The following is a 24,881-nucleotide window of genomic DNA, read 5'->3' as shown; positions in this document are numbered from 1 at the left end:
GACCCAGGCTGGGGGCTCCTAAGTCCATCAGTAAGTGCAGCATGAAGCATGATGTGGCTGAAGAACTGGGCTTTTTTTTTTTCCTAAGTGTGCTGCCTTCTGCTTTTGGTCACTGTAAGAAACTAACCACCGAGGCTTTCAGATGGACTGGGGGAAAATAATACAGGCTGGAGACAGCATTTTGTGAGTCCAAAGGTCACCGTGTTTTCAGCCTGCAGCAAAGTCCAGCTCATCCACAAAGTCACCACATGCCTGAGTTTTAAGGCCACAAGAGGAGCAGAGCCTCCATGCTGACAGTGCCCTGGAGGCAGACAGAGGAGCCAGCAGCCCAAATCCATGGGGCCAGTCACCCCCCACCTGCCCGTCGTATCCCTTCTGCTCCCCAGCACAGCTCTGAAGCACCCTCTCGCACCAAGCCTGGCTGCTTGTTCCCAGGTATGTAATTGTTTCTGCAGCAATCTTTCTACGTCCAATACTGCTACCTCATCACTGTGTTCTCTTGTGCCCAAATGCTTTCCTATTTAGCATTGATTTTGCTTCCATTTCCCACTAATTGCAGGTGAATCCATTTCTGGGCATATATCAGACTCTTAAATATGCTGCTCCAAATTTAAAAACCACTCTAACACATCTCGAACATTTCTATTTTTATTACTTCAGTATTAATTACCATCCTATTCTACCATGATTCAAGAAGGTATAGAGACAAGACTGTGATTTAAACATGAGACAACTTATTTCGTGCAGCCACAGCACGCAGACCTTCCAGACCTAACAGTGGGTGAAATTAACCGAGGGCCTTAGTGCCCAGGCACAACATCTCAGCAGCGTGTGATGTGCTAAACAGGCAACTCCTGTGCCCTAGTTTCTGGACACAGTGAGGTTTAGCCATCTCCATCAAGTTCTCTGCCCTCACAGAAGACAGCCCGGCCCAGCAGACAGAGCCAGCACTAAAATCCAGGAGACCTCTATTTTCTTCCTGGTTTCACTAATGCCTCCACAGCCACGTCTGTGATTCCCCAAGGAGAGGGTGTAAAATGGGGAAGACATCACTGCCTTTCTTCAAAGCACCAGGTAAAGCCAAAAGTTGTCACTCTTGTTCTTTACTGATTCAAGAGGAAATCTTGAAAAGTACTAAGGTGACGTAAGAGATCAGGTCTTGCTAAATGAACCGTCAGATGGATTTCCCCTTAGAACACGTAGGAGGTATTCCTTTCATCTTCCTAGGTTATGACCATCTTAATGCCAAAACAAGAAAATTTTCTGTAACAACCTCATCAGCATTTCAACTAAGCTAAAGTGCTCCAAAGGCTGAGCATGTGCAAAGGAAGTAGGACTTCGGAAGAAAAGTATCTTTAGATGCCAACCCAACAATTAGCTTGCTATGCTAGCTTACAAGCTAACTTCTGTTTTACCTAGCAGAAAGTGTTCTCCAGATTCCCATTATTATTTGAGCTAATGGGACTGCTGTTTTTTTTTTTACCATTGAGTAGTCTATGCTCCCACCCTCAGCAGGAGACCCTTCCTTAGGGTATGGCATCCTCTGAACTCTGAAAGTCCTCTCACCATTTCATATTAACTCTCCCACCACAGCTGAACAGCCCTACCCTTCGGTTAGGGCTGTGGGATTGTGCATCTAAACTTACAGCCAGGCTGGAGTCTGAGCAGGAAAAGGTCCCAGGATTTCAACTTCATCTTCATTTGTTTGACAACAGCTACAGTCGAAACACTTCTGACAACAATTTCTACAAGTCCACCGGCACAGCAAGAGATCCGAGATCCTAGCGAGCAGACCCTGAAGCCATTGGAAACCAAAGTACAAGATTACAACCCATCAATAGCTATTGAGAAATAACATTCAGCAGTATTTATGTTTGTGTTTCTGCAACAGCACATATTTATTTATAAAGAACTATATTTATTCCCTCTATATCAACAGACATGTGCTGTGCAGTTACTAGTCCAACTTCAGGGATGCCATAACAAGGCAGGAAAATAAGCGTTCATGGCAGGTACTTTCCCTCTGGTAGCGATGTATTATTACATAGGTTGGCAAAAGGGTGATTTGCAAAACACTATGGCGTAATGACATGCTGGAGTGGAATCATGCTCGTCCTACCACGCACATCAACAAACTAATAGATAGGCAAATATATAACAAAAGGAATTTAAACCAGAAGGTAAGTGAAAGCCCCAACTTAATTCTGCAAGAGTCTATTTAATTTGAAAAGCTTAACATAGCAACATGAATACATTCCATCCCTGTAGATACATCAGCATGTAATATTCATATGATCCATTCGCATACAGCATTACAGCCCAACAAATTCACCGCCAAAATGGATTAGCAAAAGCATACTGTCCGCATTCCTCCCCTCTGCTAGGACGATTAACTTAATGAAGAACCTACAATGATTATTTTTTTAAGTTACTTATCCTAAAAAGTATTTCATTTCTGAGGTTTCCATGGTGGCACCAGGAGCATCTCTTGTAGCAGCGCTCCTCTGCTTTCACAAACCCATCACAAGCCCCATCGGAGGGAGGACAGATACTGCACCATGCCCACACCATCCCTGCAGCCTTCCTCCCGCTCCAGAGCTCTGCTTGCTTCAAGTGGAGCAGAAAGCCCAAACTGAGGCCATCTCCCACCCATGGCAGCTCCAATTCTGCAGTAAGAGGCCTTACTGAGCAGCACCAGGCCACTGCCAGTGAAGGGAATCGCTCTGTGGTCCTGGAGGACACACAGCTGCGAGAGCACTGCACGTCCCCATCCAGAGTGGAATCACTTTACAATTGTATGGGAACTTGGAAAGTTCATTAGAAGCTGAAGAAATGAAGCACGTGAGCGTTTCTCCACAGATATCCCCCAAAAGTACTTGGTACAAGGGCGCTATCGCACTGCAAAAAGGATGTGATTTCTCTTGAGAATGCAGGTCTGCAGAGAAGACTCCATAGGAACATCTTTCAAGCTTCAGTAAAACAGTTTTTCCATAAACAAAATCTGAGCCTTGCAAAAAGTAAAATAAATTAAAAATTACCAGCCCTGAATGTGGTGCATTACTTATATCTAGGACATCAGTAAAGAGTCAGAAAATACGAGACAATCCCCTCAGGATGGAGCGAGGAGACAGAGCAGAGAGTGAATCATCAGATTAACTCACCTCATTTATTGGTTCCAACTGTCCTTTTAGACATCCATGATGAAGCAAAGGGGAACAAAATGAAAGAGACAAAAACAGGTTAGCAATGCTCAAATAACTTCAAATGTTCTGCCATGGTGTGCCCCAGACTGGGACAGGCTTTTATTTCTGGCAGGACGGTCAACATTCGGCAGAGGCAAGGTCTCCTGGGCAGGCATCGGCTTCTACTGCTTCCAGCCCTGTCCCGCTAAGCTCCCTCTGCTTCCCAAGGAGTGAAACTCCCAAATCCATCCTGAAGCAAAAAATCCTGCTCAGTGCCACCTTGCTAAAGGGCTATCATGTGCGACCACTTTGCTTTTTCCTAATAACCTGTCTCTAATTGCAGCCAACAGCAAACCGCATCCAAACGTTCCAGTTACACGCCGCGGTGGAAAAGGCTTTCATCCAGATCCTGCCCTTATCAACAGAGCTTCAAGGGCAGCTCGTTAGAGGCAGCATTTCTAGGAGCGCCTCTCCGTTGTGCACGCATCACTCGAGGTAGCCGGGCTTCTTCAGCCTCAGCCTCCGACGTGACTCGGAGGAGAGAAGACCCGAAGTCAAGTGCTCAAAGCCTGCGTCGTGCACTCCAGCTTGAACACTTGCACTGCAGCCACTTCCCCGAAGGCACAGAGAAAATCTACAGCAAAGGAAGAAATTAGCGCAAGCCAGTGTTTTAATCACGAAGCCGTCCTTGCAACATTATACCCACCTTGCTTCAGTTACAACTGGAGATTTAGCAGCATTCCATGTGCCTGCTGAAATGCTTTTCCTACCTGTCTCTCTTGCTAATGATTAAGAGTTTTTTAATTGTGCTGGCTGTCCTTCTGTAAAAGGGAAGTCCTTAAAAAAAAAGCAGCAAAACCAAAACTCCTCTTCCCTACCCATCCATGTGTACAAAACTATGCTCAGGGACAATATGGACAAGAGACGGCTTCTATGAAGAAGCCAGGATGCCTAAGATGAGTTCAGATCCAAGATCACTTCCGTGGGCTGCCCTCCAGCACAAGCCTCCCTTCCAAACTTCTCCAAAACCAGTGCCTGGCAGGAAGGCTGCAACTCGTTTGCAACAAAAATTAGAGACTGAAAACGCTGCAGTGCAATGTGACGAGAGCGATTAGATACCCGCAGACCAACTGGTTAAGGAAATCTTGAATGGTTTAAAGGGCTCATCAGTCCTTATTAATGCGAACTTGCAGCCAAGGTGCCGCAGCCAAAGCGGCGGCGGTTTAGCGAAGCTGCAACAAGAATATTTAAATTGCTGTAAAATGAACCTGCTGGATTCCTGCCACGCAATCAAACGCCGTAGCACGCGCCGTGCAAAAGAGGTGGTATTTCTGAGCAGCCCGTGGGGACTTGAGGCAGGCTGGTGTCACACAGCTGTGCTGGAGGCCACCACCGGCCACCAGTTAAGGGTGAATGCTCGCGTGTGTCACCAAGCCACAGCACAAGTGCCACAGGCAACATAACAGTGACTCTGTGACCACCCCGAAATCTCCGCCAGGAGAGGGGAGAGCAGAAATAACAAGAGCTAGGCATTACTGTGCAAACGGGCAGCCAAGTCAGCAGTGCCATGTAGGGTATAAGGGCAGGGACCCATGAAAGGAAAGCAAACAGGAGCAGCTGCGTGCATCCACCTGGGTGGCGTGGGGCAGGAGGTGGGCGCTGGGGAAGGGCAGAGGCTTGCAGAAGGATGTGACAGAAGGCAGTAGGGGGCCGGCACCCCCAGCAGCATCCACGGGAGGGAAATCTGCTCCAAGCCAGCACTCAGAGCAGGGTTAAGGCACACGGTGGTGTCCCCCAGTGATGCTGGGATGGGGTCTCCATCAGTGATGGCTGTGTTGTGCCCCTCCTGTGGCACCCAGCACAGCAGTGTGGGGACAACAAGGTCCCCAAAGCCCCACCACCCCAACGCCACAGCCTGGGGACAAGGGGGTGACCACCATGAGCACCAGCCCAGAGGTGCTGCCGGGGTGGCTCCACAGGGGGATGGCAGGGGGGGAACGGTCACAGATGGCGGGGGACAGCAGGGGGCTGTAACAGAGCTCCAGCTCCTGGACGTCTCATCCAGCTGGAAACGCTCTGCTCATCTTAAAATTGGGGGTGCAGCCTCCGGAGCCACAGAGATTGAAAAACAAGCGGCTGGAAACTGCAGGGCCGGAGGGACAAAATCGCTCCGGATTTTACAAAAACCGCCCCAATTCAGCCCAGCCTTACCGGGGGCTCGGGCTGGCCGCAGCCGGGGGCGCTCGTTTTCCCCCTTCTTCCCCAGCCTCTACCGGGCCATGCCCAGGCTGGGGGGCTCCCAAAGTCACCGCCACCCCCCGGGTTTCCTGCGGGCTTCGGCAGCCCCCTCTGGCTCAAGGCTCCCAGTCCTCGGGGGGGGTCTCCCGCAGCAGGAGCCACCCCGCTCCTACGGACGGACAGTGCGGGGCTGTCTGCGATGTCCGGAGCACCACGAAAAGCCGGGGTCTCGCTGCCAGCTCCTCGCCCTCCTTGCCCGGAGCCCCCAGAAGTTCCCCCAAAGTTGCGCGCACCCAGCGCGCTGCGCCCCAGCCTCGCAGACGGCGCCTACAGCGCACGGCGACCCCCCCTTTGCCCCCTCCCAGACCCCCTCCAGGCCGGATTCTCCCCCTCAGCACCTTGGCTCCGCACCCACCTGGATGTACGCCATCTTCCGCGGGGCTCCGCTGCGCCGCGCTGCGCCCCCCGGCACGGCACGGCACGGCACGGCACCGCCCCGGGCGGGGAGGGGGCGGCCACGAAGGCACCGCGGGGCTGGGGGGCGCCGTCAGGGCGGGGAGAGCCGCCACCGAGGCCCCCCCATCCCCGGCTCGTCGGGAAAATGCGAGGGGGGCTTCGTGCTCTGAGGGGGGGGGAGCCGGCGGGCGGCCACCCGGCACGGCTCGGCGCGGCTCGGCGCTGCCCGCGGGTGCAACAGGTCCGCCGCAGCACGGGCAAACACTGACCTCCAGAGGGCCCGGCGTGGAAATTCAGGGCTGGGAAGCCCTCCTCGGCCCCCGGGGGGACGCTCGGGAGAAGCCCAGGGATGTAAGTGTGGAGCTGGCGTGGCCGCGCTGGGTAACGCGGTTGTTGCGCCTGTGCTTTCCCCCGAAGAGCTGACGGTAAGAGATGTCCTAAACGCACCTGAGCTGTGACAGGGACGCGGTTGTTGCAGGAGGTTAAGTGCACGGAGTTATAGCACGTACGCTCGCGTCTCCCCGGGTGAGGAGGAGCTGGAGGAAGGTGCCCACAGTCCCTGCTGAGCATCGCTGCTTGGCTTCGTGCCCACCTGCTGAGAGGTCAGCCCCCAGGCCGAACAGGGGGCATGGGATGCAGCCCAGTGGTGGGAACTCTTGGGCAAACCCCACCGAGCAGGTGGCTGGGCCTGGGTAGCATTTAAAGGGAGCTCAGTTAGGGAAGCGGCCCATTTTGAGGTCAATCTCCCAAAAATGAAATCTCAGGAAAGGTGGAGATATGGGGCTGTTCCTCTTGAGCACCGCCTTGGCAGCACACAAATTACAGCATCCCTACACGCCGCCCTAAATGAAGGCTCCTGCCCACAGCCTTGGAGGAAATTCTGTGGCTGGCACCTTCCCAGCCCGCGGGTTTCCGCAAAACCCTGCACAAAGCCAGCGCTTGTGCTGTTGGAGCAGAGTGCCCGTATCCATGTGCCGCTCCTTGGGGAGATGCACTGCTGCCCACCAGGCAGGGGCTCGTAGCCGTCCTGCTGCCAGCACACAAATACATACCTTCAATGGGAAACAGCCTCCCAGACGGAGATTTTCTGACAGATCCTGGCCCCAAGCTCTGGAGGGGACCAGAACTACTGAAGCCCTGCATGAGAAATTGCAATGCAGCACCCTCCTGCTTTCCTTTCCTGAGCAAAGGCATGCGTTGACAGAAGAAAAAAACCCATCTTGTGCCCAATGTGTTCGCCATGCAATGCAGAAAGGGCCTGGTTTGTGCAGTACCAATGAAAGATGAAGGGCACTTTGTTGGCCAGCCTCGAGCACACTGCTCTGAGCAAAGCACAGATGCAGGAAGGCCAGAGGTTTGCAGCCCAGCCCAGCTGAGCATTTGGAACCTGCAAGCTGCTAGGTGCCTCCCTGCTGCCCAGCACCCCGATGTGTTGCACCATAGTATGGTGAGAGGTAAAAGCATGCTGCTCTGCAGAACAGAGCAGGCAGAGTTTCAAATGCTGGCCAGCCTAAAAACATGAGTCACTACTGCTCCTTGTGGCAGCGAGCGGGTCTGGGGGACTTGGAGGCTCTCGCCCCACTGATCTCATTTAACAGCCCGTTTAAGTTCTCACTGAATTCAATGAAAAACTCCCATTGACTTCCGTGGGAAGGGTGGGAAGGGCCTTACTCCCAGTTAAAAACATAAATTCTCTTTTTCCCCAGGGAGAGCAGCTACTGCTGTAGAAGATCTACCACAGCGGAGATAAGCAAGACAAAAACTGTAATACTTTGTTTCAGGCAGTTTTGAGCATATGATTAAACCGTGGTACAAGCTGTTTGTCAATTTGCGCTCTTGGATTCTTTGTCATTCCACAGCCTCTTTCCAAGTGCCAGTGTTTAAAATGTCAGTCTTTACTTTGAATATCACTGCTCTTTTCATCTTGACTCACCACCGCCTTAATGCAGCTTGCAATAAGTGAGTACATGGATTTTTTTTCATGTTACAACATAGTAGAGGCTTAAACTTTTAAGACAGATTTTTTTTTTTGACTCTTTAAAGTCATAATGCTGTGAGTCACAAAAACTATGTCACACTTCGCTATACAAACACGCACACGTTTGTACTTACTCCTTTGACAACATAAAGAAGAGAGGAAGACCCAATGCCGTGGCCATCCTCCCTCACAGACCGGAGCTCGCTGTGGTGTACCTGGCACGTCCACAGATCAGTGCTCTTCTTCCTCCTGAGGCAACAGGCTCTTTGGCTGGCACATATAAGCATCATGAACCCAAAAAGGAGAGCAAAAGAATGAAGTTTACATGAGGTTTCACTAATGCTATTGATTGTTACGGTGAATGAATTCACGTGCTTTAGTAGCAGACTAGTACAAAACCACAAGATAGATGTGCCGCCACTGCACACTCATACATATACATGCATTCAGGTGCCTTTTACGCTGTCACATGAAGGCTTTTAGATTACATTCTCTCAGCAAATATATTCAATAGGCAAACACTGCTCTAACTCAAAGAGTCTGATGGATTCAGAACAGCAGACAGGTGGTTATTGTAAAATCTAATTTCAAATCTGCATATGGCTGATGCTCTGATTAAGCTCTGCTTCTACAGCATTCAGAATAAACAGACCCATTTGACATGATGACAACATAACCTTTGGATGTCCTTTGCTGTGCACACTCTGTGTCTGATAAGACACATTCCATGCTTCCCACATGCAGTGGCTGCAATGCAGATGGTGAGGCTTACAAATGCAAGATTTCAACACAGAAAACAATGTAATTAACACCGTGTTCACAGATTTTTTTTTATGATAGATTTCTCTTCTTACTTGTATTAATACACAATGGGAATAGCATCAGCTACATCCAGAGGATGCACTTGAATCACTACAACCAGCCCAGCAAATAGCAAAAACTACCTCCAGCATAGGAAATGAGTTCAGCAGCTTCTCAGGCAAACCAAAATCAGGACTAGCAGTATTCAGAGAGCCATGTCTGCATGTGTCCTGCCAGCCCTAGTCAAAAACTTTCAGCTACTTCATGCCTCTAAGTTAACAGAGAAGAGCATCACTCAGAAAAAGCAGAGGAAGGAAGGAAAGGAAAGAAGTCTGAGGGCTACTTCTAAGGATTTTCATCTGAGTCCTGCTAAAGCAATTGGCACCGCTTCTTGCTGCAACAGGGAAAGTGAGGAGAAAAGTGGTGCTGCAAGATAAGATGAGATGTCTTACTCTGCTGTTCATATGCCAGGTCCTTATCATCATTGCTTGAGCCTGCTGGAATAGCCAGCTACCAGTCTGCCTAAAAATAAGACCCTTATCTCCAGAAGTTTTTTATAAATGGCAAGCCATGGTAGCTGGTGCTTCCCTGCTGCTGTTGGCAGCCCACAAGAGTCTAGATGCTCCTTTGATTGCAGGATTAGCTTTGTTCCCCCACAGCATCATCCCTCTAAAGGCATCTGAGGTTCACTCTTCCAGAGCCTTCTTTAGCAACAAGTTTGTCTTCTTGTGGTTTTCATGGAAGCGCAGCTTCCCTCTGTGTTTTTTGAGGCCTTTTTTCTGCCTTGGCGTTTGTACTCTGATCAGGCATGAGATTTCATTACAAAAGCTCTGGACCACCAGCTGCAGGACTGTCCCCTGCGACCTGCACCCAGCAGGGACAGAGAGCACTGCTAGTGGCATGGCAGGGATTGATGCAGACGTTGAACAGTGAAGTGGCACACAGCAGGGAACAAAAGTGGGCAAGTACCTCTACTGGGGAGTGCAAGCCAGGCTCTGAAAAGCAGATCTGCTCCAGCTGCCAAGGTAGAAAGCAGCAAGCTGCTCACTTACCTCTGCCCTCAGCTGTGTCCCAGCAGAGACTGGACCTGCCTGCCCCGTTAAAGCCCACTGACTGCGAGCCTAAACTGTTCTTTGTATTTCATCACACTCCCCTCCTCCTTTTGTGCAACATTTCTAAGCTCTTGGCCCCTTCTAGCTCAGCACTACCTGCCCCAGGATCTTTCTCCTGTCACATCTCCTACAGCTCGTGCTCTTCCTGGCCTGCTGCTGTGCCCTCAAAGCACTCCTCTGCCTTCCCCCACAAACAGCCTCTGCTGATTCTGCATTTTCTGCGGCGCAGCTGGGTTATTAACCAGCCACCTGGCAGCTCCCTAATTGGCAATACCGGTAAAAGCACATTTTTCTCTTTTCTTAAGTCTCCAGACAAAGTGGGTAAATTTGATCTAAAATGCTCAAATCCTCCTTGCCTCACATGATTTACAATGTCCTAGCTCATGCCATGGAAGTTACAGCTATTGTCTTGCACTCACACATTTTCTAGTGTGTCTTTAACATACATTCTGGCAGGGAACCGAATGACGCAGCATAATCTCCTCAAGCTATTTCTATAGTAAACACTGATAAAAAAAAAAAAAAAAAAAAAAAAAAAAAAAAAAACCCACAGCCAAAGGGCACACAGCCTCTGAGGAGGCAGGCAGCACATATTATTTTATGAAGCCCTGGGATACAAGCTCTGCCTCAGAAGCAGCCCGTCACCACCGGGTTAAGTTGTGTTCAGTCCCATTGCGCTGCCCACAGCCTGGTCCCCTCAGAGCGCAGCCCTCGGTGGCTTTTGGCTCCTGCAGTAGCCACTAGGCCCGAACCAAGTGTGCCAGCCAGCAGTGCTGAAGGCAAACATAAGTGCTAAGTCACATGTGTAAATATGAATTCAAGGCCACATTCTTTCACCTGCCTGATTTCACAGTAAGGACAGGACTGTCGCAGCCTGGCCAGCCTGCTGCCTTGGTGCAGCCATGGCAGCGCGAGCGTCCCATTGAGAAGGCAAAGCGCTGCCAGGCTCTTCTGCTTGGAACTCACTCCCTGCGTTTAGGCCAAAAACGCTTGGATACAGAGTATGAAAAAAGCCTGGGGTATTTTCAGACTTCCGAGGAGAGAATGCTGTATTTAAAGGAAGTTCAGTTTTACAGTTGCTTTTATAATCCGTTTTGTTTACAATTGGTTTATTCAAGCTGCATGGCTTCAGAGTTAGCTGCTAGATTTCTTTTCCAAGCTCCCATTTCTAACTGTTTGCAGACACAGGACAGAGCTATTTTTGTAATATAAATCATTAGAGGGAGAATATCTCACAGTCCCCACTGAAGCAAATTCCTAAGGAAGTGAAATCTATTTTTATAGAAAAAATCTATTTAGTGTTTATTTTAATACAATGACTGAGAAGCAAGCACCGTAGGCCTTTCTGAAGCAGAGGAGCAGTGTCCCCGCTTGCTGGCAGCACAAGGGACATGCTGCCAGCCCGAGGGTGCTGCAGAGCTGTGCTCCCTGCCCCTGGGGACACAGCACAGTGCTGGTGAGAGGGGCAGAGCAAATGGGGAGCTGAACGAAAGTCCCAGGGTTGTACACCTTTAGAGAGGAAGATGCTCAAGATAAGTCAAGTCTTAAAAGTGAGAGTATCTTCTACAACAGCCAAAATGTGTAATTTTATAGAATAAGGCAAACTCGGTCTCTCATGCACTCAAGGTCATCTCTCTGGGACTCAAAGATAAAATTCTAAGACGAATGCTGAGAGTTTGAGTTACACTAAAAACTCACAGAGGACTTATTCTAGAAAAACAGTTTCATCCCCTGCAATTTCTTTCATATAACTGTGCTGTGACTCTTCCTATTTGATTCACACTAATAAATCACATCTTAAAATATTTGTTTCCTAATCACATGAACACTAAAAAATGTATCAAACCTAACAGAGGAGGGGGAGGAATTGGCATCTACAGCTTTCCCCTTTCCAACAGCGGCCTAGAGATGCAAGTTAGCACAGAAACAGATGTGGTCAAATACAGTTTCTTCAACTAAATCAGCAGGGCTTTTTAACTGAGCCCCAGGGCTGTACAGCTGTAAAATGCAGCAAAAATTATCCAGTAACATTTAAATACGGCTGCTAAGAGAAAAGCTTTTAAGTTATGAAGCAAATGACCAAAACAGAAGAAAAGAGATTGCTTAAGGGCTTAGGAAAAAAACAAAATCAACAGCAATGAAACCAGCTTCTGAGCCGCGAAGGAAGAGCTATAGAGATGAGTTTAGGATCATTTAGTTGCAAATACCAAATCATCATTTGCAAAAACATGCCTGTGTCTTCTTCACAATTCAACAGGTTCAAAAGGGCAGGACTGTTTTTATTGCAAAAGGCTCCTTTTACAATCATCCTGTCACACCAGCAGAGACCATTACATCTGGTTTTCCCATCTCATTAAGCAGATGTGCAAATACTGTATCACACAGTAGACCTTAACTTGGTGGGTTAAAGGGGTAATTTGTATTCTAAAGCACTGCAATGCTGTGGTTAAGAAATACATGGAATTACTGAATATTTCTGGCTTGGAAGGACCTTGGTTTCATCCATCTTTTTCTGTTATTCAGTTCTTTCTCCTTATACCCCCTTCCTAGGAGTTTTCCTGTAGTGTTTTTACTAGAACATAGCTCAGCTGATGAGGAAAGCTTCAATCCAGCTACAGGGAACCAGCAGAAACAAACCAAGCCCCTTCTGAACTAAAGTTTCCTTCTCATAAGGAATCTCTTCTCTGGACATAAATGGAAGCCAAAATCACCATGCAGAGGAACGCGCTGTGCTCACTGCAGACCAGATTCAGAGCCATACTTTGAAAGGAAACCTGTCTTCATTACAGACTGAGCCAACATCATATACAACAGTCTGCTAAAACCCAGGTCATAAAATCTGTCCTTGCTGCTGGGTGTCTGGCTGCAGATACCTGTTTTAAGGATTAGACAGTAGCACTTTTGATCTTGGTTTTGGCCCCTGCATTACATAGGCAGCAGCACACCTCATTCCTCCTCCCATCTGGGACTCTGCAGCTGATGAAGGGATGCTGTTGGGAAAGATGTCTGATGCTGAGGGACTGCCCTGGCTCCGTGCAGGCACGGGCTGGGCCCCATCTACCATCCCATCCTGCCAGGCCAGTATTTCAAACACTATCACCTGCCATCAAGGGTGACTGATTGCATGCCCCACTGCCCTCAGAAGGGCACTTTATGGGAGCCATGTATTGTACTAGCCCTAGGGCACAACGCTTGCTCGTCTCCCTCCCTGCAGCATCTCTTCTACAGTGTTGAACTGGGGACCTAAGTAGCAGCACAAATCAATTTCCAAGAAGGAAAAAAAAATTAATCCTATCTCATCCTGACCTCCTCCCCTGCTGGAAGAAACAGAGCGGCTGTAGGCAGAGCACGGTCACCATCTTGTCTCTGTTCCTCCAGGATGCCATTAAAAGGTTATGAAAATACTGTGCGGGAGGGAGAAGGGAGTTATTTTCTGCTCCCTTCTCCGCAAGGGCCTGCCTCTTCCGCAAGTCCTGACCCATCACAGAGGGGGAAAACTGCTGAAAACCAGCTCCAGTGACTCTCGAGGAGCAAAGGCATGCCAGGGCAGCAGATCACTTGTGCTCCTGTATTCAATCAGAGCACTGTACTACCCACCCAAAATTAATTTTCTGTGCCACTTGCATGCTTCTAGCACAACGTTGCACTGTCTGTGTGTGTGCTGTCACCCACTTGTGTATGAGGGGACCAGGGAGCAGAGCAGGAGAATGTCAAGGGCAGCTGTGTTTGCCAACCACTGAGAGCAAGAATTTTTATTCAAATAAAATACCAGTGCACTTGTAGATACTATGCACAAGTAGCTACTCCAGTGATGGTCTAACAAACAGATACTCAAACTGTCGGGCTCCTAGAGCCCTTAGATATGAAAGTCTCGTTATAAGTGTTATTATCGACCAAAAAGGTGAACTTTGCCTCTGAAGCAGCTCTTCCTCAGGCAGCAGGTGGCAGAGCTGGGGGAACAATGCTTTCACCAGGTGACATTTCAGACGGCAGGGAGCAGAGCTCAGACCACAATCTTCTTCTACAAAAGCGACAACCCTTGACAACTTTGGCTGAAGAAGTTTGTGCAAATCACAGGCAGCTCTCAGAAGTGCTGCCACTTTCCCTGGCGAGGGCAGACTCTTCTGGTGACAGTTGGGTTAGCTGCAGCCTGCTCCAAAGTGATGCACCTGCCTCCTCCTTGCAGCAAAGCTGCTGCTGCCCCTGCCTTCCCCTTTATCTCGCCATCTCCCCTCTAGCTTATCTACATGGATATTTCTGTTGTCACTCTAAGTTGGATACTAATTTCATCCCACAGCATCTCATTATAATTAGCTCTTAATTGCCACTAAACAAAGAGATCATTTTGGAAGTCTGTAACAATCTTCCTTGAAGAATTATTTGAGCATTGAACGCTAATTATCTGCCCCATATGCCCCTGTAAACATTGTGGATAATGAGAACTATTTCAAGAGGAAAATTTAAAGTCCTGTTACTCACACAAGCTCTGGAGGCCTGCGTTGTCTCTGCGGCTCTCAGGTGAGCACGGGCTGCAGTGTGAGCCCACAGACCTCGCCCAGAGCAATGTGTTGGTCTCTTGGAGACCTCGTAGTGTTTGCAAGGCATAGACCACACCAGTCAGGGTGTTTTGTGACCAGCCTCCCTTCCTCTGATGCCCACCATGTCTTTATACTGAAAGCATGAACATTTCAAGGAGCACCTGTAAAACACGAGGGGTAAACACCACGGGCAGTTGCAATGCCCTCATGGCATTGCTGCTGCTGTTGCAATTGGCACTCTCAGCCAGCTAAAAGCATGCAGAAAATCCTGAAGACTTGGCACTTCAGGGCCAGCAGTCACTCAAGGAGCAAAGAGAGAAGCAGACTGTCAGAAGAACCTCAACATCATCCTTTGGCAGATACAAAAGCTTTGTCTAAGACTTGCTTTGTTCCTGAACAAGTTAAACTCCTGCAAGATTTGAAAACCAACTGGATGCAATTTGACAAATTCCTACCAAGAACCACTGCCTTTTCCAGGCAGGAGTTACAACGAAGTGCCAATCAGCTTTATTTAGTCACCTACCTACCGCAGCAACAGCAAGACGGCACAGAGAGGAGACTGGTGCTATTTTGCTCTGCCTCACGTTCCCCATGCTTCTTAAACCAGTCACCCTACCAAGAGCCGTTTTAATGTGTGGTTGTAGATCTCTGGAAAATACCACACTGAAATAAAAGTACAGACTCGGGTTTATGGTTTGTCAGTCTACTGATGTGCTCTTCTTTCCCCCCAACCAATCCTTTTTTAAAAAAATAAAAAATAAAAAAAAAATCAGGAGCTTTTGTTAGTTTTGTTAGGGTCCGGATGGTTGGTGAGCTCAGATAGCTTCTGGGAAAATGCTTCCAGGCTCTGCACAGAAATACTTTTTGGAGAAGTGCCCATGATTCAGAATCCTGATGACTAGCAAGTTTCTCCTTTTTCAATTGCACTTAAACAAGCCTTCAATGGTTTAAGACAAAATAAAGCGCTCCAAAGCCACACTACCAAAACAGCCCCCTCTGGCCACCCCTTCGGCAGCAGCCCATCTGCCAGCGGATGGACCTGGCACTGAGCTGCATGAACAGCACAAGGAACACCCTGGGAAGCACCTCCCTGGAGAAGCCAACCCTACACAACCTATTTAATACCCAGTGGAAGTCTGTAACATGCCTGTTAATACACTGGTGCTTAAACCCATGAATGTGGTGCTAGGGGGTGAACTTCCAAGAAGCCTTAAGAATATATTCCTAAATGTATTGTACAGCGCAGAGAAGTCCTTTGCAACAGAAATAGAGGAATGACTCATTTCCTCCGTAGCTGCTGCTCCAGCACTCCACTTGCACAGGAAGCGGAGCAGTTACCTATGCCGTGCCGGCAGGAATGAGCAAACTCCAGAGCAGTTTTCAGCATGTACAAAAATACCTGAAAAGCCTAAATTTCAACAGGTGCTCGTGTTCTAAAAAAATGTTATCCCAGATGATAATGTGGGATAGAGAGGAGGTAGATTAGCAAACAGTTCCCAAGGACTCCCTCCCTCGACAGGAGTACTGTGTTTCAGTGGCTTCGTTCTGCAGAGTAAAACATGGGAACCCAGAGCTGGGAGTTGCCTTCTCCCTCACCCTGCAGCACGTTTGGTAAGCAGGCTGGGGTGCCGGTGATTTCAGCTCAAAGTTTCTATTCTCCCCGACTTGAAACTGGAAAGCAGTGGACTAAAATAGAAGTGGAAAAATAGTCCATCCTGTCACGTTTTGCTGTTCTTCCTCTGTGTCTTCAGCCAGCGGGTTTGTATCAGTACAGAGACTTGTCACAGAACTCTGCCATTTTCTCCTCTAGGAATCTTATCACAAGAGGAATTTTTCTTCCTTAATTTGATAGCTAGTAACCTTCACAGCATAATCCTTGTCACTTCTGTCATCCTGATTCCTTACCTCCCATCATATTTTCCTGCCCAGATGATTGAGGAAACGCTTTGTGTCAGGGATAGACATCTATAGAGGACCACGAGTATCATGAAAACAGCAGCAAGCCATTATTAAACCCAGTCCAAGCCAGAGAATGGCTTATTCTGTATGCAGCTTTGGTCCTGGTTTTAGGGAAAAAAAAAAAAATCCCAAGGGTTTCAAGAAATGCAGACCTGTAACTTGAGTACGCAGAAATTTTCCAAACCTCTGAATCAGTACTGCTATCCTTTAAAGGGAAAAAAAGGCTTCCTTAATGCAGAAAACTGGTACGCAGTGACATTTGATGCATATGCGTTTGTAACAACCTTTAAGAGTTTTGCATGTAAATCATTATTTGAACACTAACAGACTGTCGTGCAGATACTGAGCATATGTTATCTACAGCTCTATTGCTGATTTCATAGTACAACGCTTTGAGTCTCTTGAAAAGCAGTTGCAAATATGACAATTCTTGGGTATGGATTTAAAATAGGACGCTGTAGGCACACACAAGAGCATAGGTAGTCTTTTAATTAGGCATACCTCCAGGTTGAGAAATCCAAGATGGCAATACAATGTAGAGGAAGCTCTGTGCCAGCCCTCCACGTCCTGCTGGTTTTGGGGTTGTGAGCTACTCAGACCCCTCAAGGAGAGCATCAGCAAGCACAGAAGCTGAATCCACAAGCCTAGAGGGGTGCAGGTTCCCTGCCCTTATGTTGATGGCAGCTTCCCAGAACTATCAGCACAACAAAAATGGGGCTGGCTGCTCTGCTGCCAGCTCCTCGAGTTAATTATCGTCAGTCAGAACTTCACTTACCTCAGGAAGACTCAACAGGCAGATATTTAAAGAGGTGACACAGGAAATAAAACAGCCTGGAAAAGCATGTTTCTCCTGCCTGAACTCTTTGAAAAATGGGATGAAAAAAGCCTTATGAAAACTGGATGCACACATAAGAGTCCTTTCCCCTCCAGGCAGCTTTAACTCGCATTAGCAGTACTTAATCAGCAATTCACTACTGACCTTGGCTGCATTACAAGGGAGGTATTTGCACAAGGGTGGAAGGATTTTAAACAATTTATCCAATGAGTTGGATGCAAACAGGCTTTTCTTTAAACACCAAGCATGCAAGTCCTTAGGCCAGTTAATTTTTGGTTAACAACAGATTTATCATGAAAGAAAATCCCTATGTTTCTCTGATGATTTTCTGCTGAATAGAACCTCAGGATTCAAATGGAGAAATACTTCAGAGAAATGAATTAATGGAGACCAGAGGATTGTTACTGCTTTTAAAGGAAGCCATTAATGTGAGATAATTTTATTAAAGAGGTAAAGATCTAAATACACTTCCTCTGTTCTGACTTGGGTGACTGAGTGTTGACACTAAAAAACTGATATTCCTTAAATGTTTGCAAGTGAGAAGTCCATTAACCAGCTGGACTTTCTCAGAGTCCTATAAAATGCATGGTGCCCCTCTTAGAGAAGCTACTGTCAGCAATGTAAGAGGCAGGCACACAAAGATCTGGAGATAGTTATTTGCAACATAGCTTTGATTTAATCATCAAAAATGTAGAAATCTTGCTGTTATTCAATTCTTTAATAGGGAAAATCAGCACAAGCCACAAGTGTATAATTTTGGCATCTTACCAAAGAGTAGTAAAGGACAGGTAACTTGCTGGTCCATCCATTCAACTCCTGCTGGCTTCAGCAGGAGTTTTTCCATATTTAATAAAGCACAACCTACGTGATTTGGAACGGAGGCGTGTTTGTACATGCCATACAGAAAAGCTCACAGAGATACCGTGAAATGAAGTCCTAGCTCGTCATTAAGAATGAGGAAAAGCAGATTTTGTGCAGTGACCCGAAACAGAAGGTGGGGAAACAAGAACCGATACCTTCATAACCTCAGAGCACTGCAGCACAAACCTCAGCGTGCTCCATTTCAGAATTCAGCAACACAACCACCTGCGCCAGCCGTGCTCCAGTCTCTCTCCTGGCTTTCCTCCCGTATCTCTCTGCACAACTCCCAAGGCGTGGACTTCCTGGTTTCCCATGGTTTTGCCACTTTAGTCGTCTCCTCCTAAAGAGCATATAAACCTGCAGTCACAGTTTTACGGCTGTAGGTAGCTTTTACTAAGACAAAAAAATAAACAAACCAACAAGGAATTTCAATCTTGAGGCACAGGTGCTTTAAAACAGCTGTTTATTACTACAGTGAAATATTAAAACAAGAACACCAACTTTATGGAAACAATAAAAGTGCAAATGTATTTTGATATTAAATAGGAAATGAATTTATAAATGTTTCATTAAAAAGGGGCTGACATTTTGAGCCTATAAACACTTTTTGAAAACAAAACAAAACAAAAAAACAGCAATAGCAGCTGAACACTTTAGTTTAATCTTTGGTCTAATTATTAACCAGCAAAAAAAGTTGTACCAAAAACATCCATTGCAGACAGACATTGAAATTTACATTACTCTGTAGAAATTCAAATTCGAAAAAGGAGGAATGTTTTTGAGACACTTAGTCAGATAAGAAATAATGATGTCTTCGAGAAATACATATTATTTTTCAATACAACAAGAAGTCACGTGTATGCATTTTGGCATTGCCATTGCATTTTGGCAAATAAATTTACTCTTTCACAGGCGTGACTCCCCATCCCAACCAATGTTCAATAAAACCAACTTCATTTGCACAAAGTCTCTGTAACATTAGCTTGCAGATAAAGAGAACCAAGAACCCACATTAGTGCTAAATAACATGCTCTTTCTTCTGCATTTGTGTTTCAGTTTCCACGTACAGAGGCCACCATGCTGAACCTGTAGTACTACATGGAAACAGCTACGACCTTAACACATGGCACATATCCAGAACCCTGGTGTATTTAGTACAGTATCGCCAGGTCAAGTTCTCTGCACACCCCTTGCAGATAAGGCTCCGTAATGGCACCAGGACAGCACAGTTCCTACCACTGTCACGTTTCTTGTGGAATAAGATGAACAGCATAACAGAACCCAACTTCCCTTCCGCTCCTTTTGTCAATCAGACTCATGAACATACGCTTTGCAGTGGATGAAGAAAATACACTTCATGTCTCAGTTGCACAACAGAACTGCAAGTTAGTCTAGAGGTCTCCCTCAGCCCTCACCTAACAGCATGCATATGGTCACCTCAAGAAAGCTTGCCCAGATGGATTCAACTGGTTTGGAAATACTGTCAAAATAACACCCAGTTAAATCTCCTTTCCATCCACCCCAAGTCTGCCAAACTCTCAATAGATCTCCAACCTTAACCCCATGTCCTTTGGCTTATTTGTAGTGTGTCTTCACTGAGAGCTTACCATCAGTCTCACTTACCCCTCAGCCCAACTTTCATTTTCTATTTATTTTCTCCATCTCTCCTTGCCATGAATTGCCTGATGCAACCATCTCTTCCTTTTATTACACTTTAATGACAAAGTTCTTACCAGGTCTACTACAGACTCCCACCAGTACAGAATCCACACCAAACATGCATCCCTTTTCACAGAAAAGATCACTTTTCAGAGAGAGGGATGCACAGCGATATGAACAAACCAATAGCTGACTGAAACGGTTATGATGCAAGAATTAACAGCTGGAGTGTTTTTGTCATGAGCTCAGGCAGCCACAGTACCCTGGACTGGCCATCTAGTCCTTCAGGCAGACCTGCATCTCATTTCAGTCACCAAATAACACAAATCTGCAGAAACAGTACACATCTTGGTCTGCTAGAAAAAAAAGAAAAAAAAAAAAAAAAAAAACACAACGAAACAAAAAAAAAAAAACACACCACTGACCAAGGTAGCTCACTTAGCCTTAAATACCATGTGCAAAGAACATTTGATCAATACTACCTTTAAATACACTATTTGTATTTGTAGAAAGAAGCCCAGCGCTTCATATATAAAAATAACCCAACTTGCGGGTGTGACCTACACTATAATTACCTGAAAATAAGACAGCAAGAGCAGTTAAAAAAATACACAGACAGAAGTAGGCAAACATCTGCCTGGGGAGTGTTTCCATTTAGAAAAATAGATTTTTATAAAGCTTCATAGATTTAAAAAATGTTTGTTTTGTGCTTTGTTGCATAGAACTGTGAATAAAGCACACCAGTATCTCTATGTACATCAGGGAGAGGAGGAGTGTATTAGTAATTTCAAGTTATCCTGAAGCTTCCCAGGAGTTACATTTAGTAATTTATAATTCCTTTCAGATTGCTCACCTAGGACACAGTAGAGTGGGTAATCAGGCAAACGTTAACATCCTGAGCATCAGCAACTCAGTAACACGTTTTGGCTTTCAATACATCAAACACTTGAGCAGGTGACCCAATGTTTTAACTTAAAGCAAAGATTTGCTATTCTGCATTTGCTGACACCCTAGGATACATCAGGCTCCTGTACCGGGAACAGAGGACACTCGCAGAGCTGCGTTACACCTCACCAGGTTATTCCAGAGACCGGGATGTAACCAGGCAGAGGCCCACAAGCCCAAGCACTCCATCAAGCTGGACTTCATCACCAAGGCCAACAGGAGTAGTTTAACAAACAGTTAAATGGTGCCTGTTCAGCCCGGTAAGATGCTTTGTGAGGTATTCTCAAACAGTCTTTCCACTAGAAGTGGAAATTATCTCACTGATGCTTACATTTAGAAGACACCATAATCCATAGCCTAAGACTGTCCCACTGTACCATGAAATGTACAGTGACTACATGAAATGTAGTACCACTGTACTACAGAATTTTCAAGTACCCTGAAATATTTTACTTCCTCCTCCCCACAACAAGATAATGATTTGCTATAGCACAGCACTAGAAAATCCCATCAGGTTATTTGGTCAAAACACTGCCACAGTCAAAGAACCGGCTAGGCATTAATCCAAAAATCCCACCACACTCTTACTGGAGAGCACAAGGGCACAGCAGTCAGCTTACAGCACTGAGATTTGGACTGGTTGAAGCTTTGTTCCAAAACAAATATAAAATATCTTTGTTTTGTTGTTGGTCCTTGTGTTAAAAAAAAATCTGAGAAAAAGTTACTCAAAAACGAACAAACAAAAAAACGGTTCAAAACCAAGAACCCATGAACGGACTCCCACATATTTCTGTCAAAAGAAGGTTTTCTCGGGGATGATTCAAACAGCATCCCTTTATGAAAATACTAATGCCTCCTCCATAGCAAGTATTTAGAGCAGCCAATTCTGGTAGAACGAAGGCCTTTGTGAAAATAAAGTGCTTTTTGTTTCTTTTTATCCATATTTCAATCCTTCAGTAAAACCTTCATTTAACACAGAAAGGCACAACTAGATTCTTCATACATCAGAGAGGTTTAACTTCTTCCCTCGATGCCACATTAGCATGCATATTATATTACCATTCAGCACAATGTATTAGATTACACAGGAAATTTAAATCATGTCATTGAACATTTCAAACTGAGATCAGCACCCATGCTCTAATGCTCATCTCATTTTAAGAGCATCTCGGTACATTAGGAGGTTTTGTTTGCACTCATGGGATTTTTAAATCCCAAATGGATTTTGTATGATAAAAAGCGAATCTCAGAAAAAGGTCAATTTTGCCACTAAAACAACAAGTTAAGACAGATTTCTAGAATGGTTGCTTGGAGCTGACTGAACTTTAACACTTCCTCACTAAGGCATTTCCCCAGAAATTTCACAATTCTCCACAAACCAACAAGGATGAGATTAAAACACTGAAGCAATCACAATTTCCTTAAGTCTTCGCCTTTGGTTTCCTGGTTTTCTCAGGTCAGGGACAAAACCGCAGAACAGTTCAGCGGGTGCCACCTTCCTCGGGGAGACGCGGGCTCTGGGCAGACAGGCAGGCTGGGCACGTGGGTGATGCCGGTCACTCTCCATGCAGCTCTTGCCGGGCCTCGGTGACGTGCCGGCACGGGGAGGGCATCGGCCGCAGGTACCGGGGTCTGCTGTACACCCTGATGAGGTGCGGGGCCTGGCTCCAGGTGTAGAGCAGCTGGAAGGCGGCCATGTCCAGCGTGGGCCCGTCGAAGGCAGCCAGCAAGTTCACAGGGGCGGCTTCCTTGAGGAACCTGGGCAGTGCCACGGCCTCAGGGAGGCTGGTGTTGCCCAGGAATAAATGCATCAGCACCTGCTTGCGCAGGCAGTCCCTGAGGTACATCACCAGGTCCTCCAGCCGCTCCACCAGGAACCGCTCGTCCCAAGCCTCCAGGGGCCCCTGCAGCAGCAGGGAGAAGAGGGCTGTCTTCAGCACATAGGAGGAGAGCACCCGGCCCCACTGCGAGCAGAACGGCTCCTCCAGGCTCTGCCTGCGGAGATCCCGCAGGCCCTTGAGGATCTGCAGGCACTTGAGGTGGCAGGAGGAGGCCGGGACTTGCTCCTTCAGCCAGCTCAGCAGCCGCTGCTCCTGCCGCGAGGCGTTCAGGCCCCACAGGACCTCCTGCGCCAGGGCTGCCTGTGGACCCTCAGGCGGCAGGGCCGTGAGGTAGAGCGCATCGCCCAGGGGGATGGCGGGGATGAGACGCACGGCCATGGAGATGTGGCAGCACACGTAGTCGGAGCAGGGCAAGATGTGAAGCGTCGGCGGGCGCCCTGGGCAGGCCGAGAGGCTGATGCGGCAGCGCTCCTGCAGCCGGTACCGCACGGCGCCCAGGCAGCGCTGCAGGTGGCCCTGGAACCAGCGCAGCACCAGGGCCGACGAGAGGAGGCAGCGGCCCTGCGGCTCCACGCAGAAGGCCTCGGTGAAGGGCCGGTAGCGGCGCGGCCAACCGGACCCAGCAGGGGCCCGCAGCCCGCACACGAAGGCGGCTCCCGGTCCCAATCCCGGTCCCGATCCCGGCCCCAGGTCCCGCCGAGGCTCGGGCTCCAGGCGCGGCGGCAGGCGCAGCGGCACCAGGACGTCGAAGCAGTCTGGGCTTCGCACCTTGTGCTGCTCGTAGGCGCTGCCGATGCGCACGAAGTCCCCGCGCAGGCTGAGGGCCAGCGGGCCGGGCTGCAGCCCCTGCGCCTTGGCAGCGCGAACCAGCTCGGCCACCACCCGGCCGACGTGCGCCTTGCTGTGCCCCAGGACGTGGGGCGAGAGCCGCAGCTGCCGGGCGTGGAAGCCCTCCAGGGCTCCCCGCCGAGCCGCGGCCGCCCCCCAGCCCGACCCCGCGCCGTGCCGCTGAGCGCCCCCCGCCGAGCCGCAGCAGCGGGCCAGCAGGCTGCCCAGCAGCACCGCCAGCAGCAGCAGCAGCGCCGAGCCCTTCAGCAGCGGCACGGAGCCCGCCTCCGCCGCGCCTTCCTCCTCCTCCTCCTCCTCGCCCGCCGCCGCTCGGCCCCGCGGGGCCTGGCAGAGGCAGAGCAGCGCGGTGCACAGGCAGGTGGCCAGCGGCCACAGCACCCGCGCGTCCAGGCTGTCGGACACGGCCGGGGCGCGGCGGGGGCTCGGGCCATGCCGGCCGCCGCCCGGCCCCGCGGGCGGGGAGCGCCCGGCCCCGCCGCCGCCGTCGTCCCCTTCGGCCGCCCCCAGCGCCGCCGCCGCCCCGCTCCCCACCGCCGCACGCCCCCCTGCCTGCCGCCGCCGCTCGCTGCGAGGCTTCCTCTTCCGAGGGAAGCGGCGCCGCGTCAGCCGCCGAGTGAGCTCAGAGGAAATGCCACGGGCCCGGCCGCCGAGAGAGGGCCGGGGGCGTTGTCAGCCCGGGGGCCGGCCGGCACCGAGCCGCCCGCGGGGCGGGGAGCGGCGCCGCCCGCTCCTGCCCGGGCCTCCGGCGGGCCCCGCTCCTCAGGGCCTGGCCCGGCTCCTCAGGGACCGGCCCGATCCTCAGGGCTTGTCCCGGTTCCTCACCGCCCACCCCGGTTCCTCACAGCCCCGCACCGCAGCCAGAGGATGTCCTCACCCCAACATGCCCCCGGAGCAGCCCCCTGCCCCTGAGGGTTCGGGCAGGCAGCCTCAGACCCATCTCACCGTGCTCCCATCACGGCCGAAGAATGTTTTGGGGCACGCATTTGGTGTAAAACTGCGTGATTCTGCAGCTCCCCCTCAAGGGGGTAGGGAGCAAGGGGGCCAGGGCAGTGGAACAGCATCACGAGCTCAGCATTGTCCATTTCCACAAATAAAAGCGATAAAGGTCAGCCCCATGGCAGGGGAGTCATTGTTGGTCACAGCTCTGTGGGCATCAGTGCCTACAGAACAGCAAAGTTGTTGCCATCAATACATCGGGGTGCCGATGGGCTGCTGTACCAATAGCTGCTTGCATTGTGGTCTGCTGCTGTACCAATAGCTGCTTGCAGCCTCTTCATTCAAATCATGAAAAAAGCCTCTTTTGTTTTGTTTTGTTCGTTCCTCCTCCCATCCCTTTCGCCCAAATCACTCATCAGCTGACAAACTAAAAGGGAAGAAGAAATAACCCCGGGAGAAGTTATTCATGTGTTGCACAGGGCCCGTTTCCTTGCCTGCTGTATGACAGCTGCCATGATGTCAGCCCTGCTGCCAGTAACGGCGGCTGTCTGCACAAACCAGATGGGAGAATTTGAGATTCATCAGAAATACACACCCAGGGCTACGGCGGGAGTCATTCCGAGCCCACGAGCGGCGGAGCCAGACAGGTTGGAAGACAGGCACAGAAACATCTCCGCGTTCGCAAAGCCTC

The 24,881-nt window shown here is 49.0% G+C and overlaps 2 protein-coding genes across 6 annotated transcripts in view; both read right to left on the bottom strand.

Annotated features, from left to right (window-relative positions):
- SYT17 (synaptotagmin 17) overlaps window positions 1-8,142 on the bottom strand; it is a 38,319-nt gene extending 30,177 nt beyond the window's left edge. The window contains exons 1-3 of one of the 5 annotated variants that reach the window (XM_084536891.1): window positions 8,070-8,142; window positions 3,162-3,179; window positions 1,647-1,795 (exon numbers count right to left, since the gene is read on the bottom strand). In XM_084536891.1, the coding sequence (XP_084393017.1) occupies window positions 1,647-1,795; window positions 3,162-3,179; window positions 8,070-8,141 (239 nt within the window). In that variant the 5' untranslated portion in view covers window position 8,142. Of the gene's footprint in view, window positions 1-1,646; window positions 1,796-3,161; window positions 3,182-5,835; window positions 5,973-6,323; window positions 7,388-8,069 lie in introns of those variants that run through there. The other 4 variants (XM_084536890.1, XM_084536892.1, XM_084536893.1 and 1 more) reach the window with 4 other exon arrangements.
- Window positions 8,143-18,406: 10,264 nt separating this feature from the next.
- Window positions 18,407-23,917, bottom strand: ITPRIPL2 (ITPRIP like 2; the record flags this gene model as incomplete). The annotated part of the gene is made up of 1 exon (XM_084536999.1): window positions 18,407-23,917. A coding segment is annotated over one exon (1,797 nt), but the record flags the coding sequence as incomplete, so codon positions are not given.
- Window positions 23,918-24,881: the final 964 nt, after the last annotated feature.

The sequence above is a fragment of the Aythya ferina genome, assembly GCF_964211825.1.
Source record: "Aythya ferina genome assembly, chromosome: 15".
Classification (NCBI taxonomy): Eukaryota; Metazoa; Chordata; class Aves; order Anseriformes; family Anatidae; genus Aythya; species Aythya ferina.
Note: the sequence above shows the minus strand (reverse complement) of the source record. Positions and strands in the feature narration are given on the sequence as shown.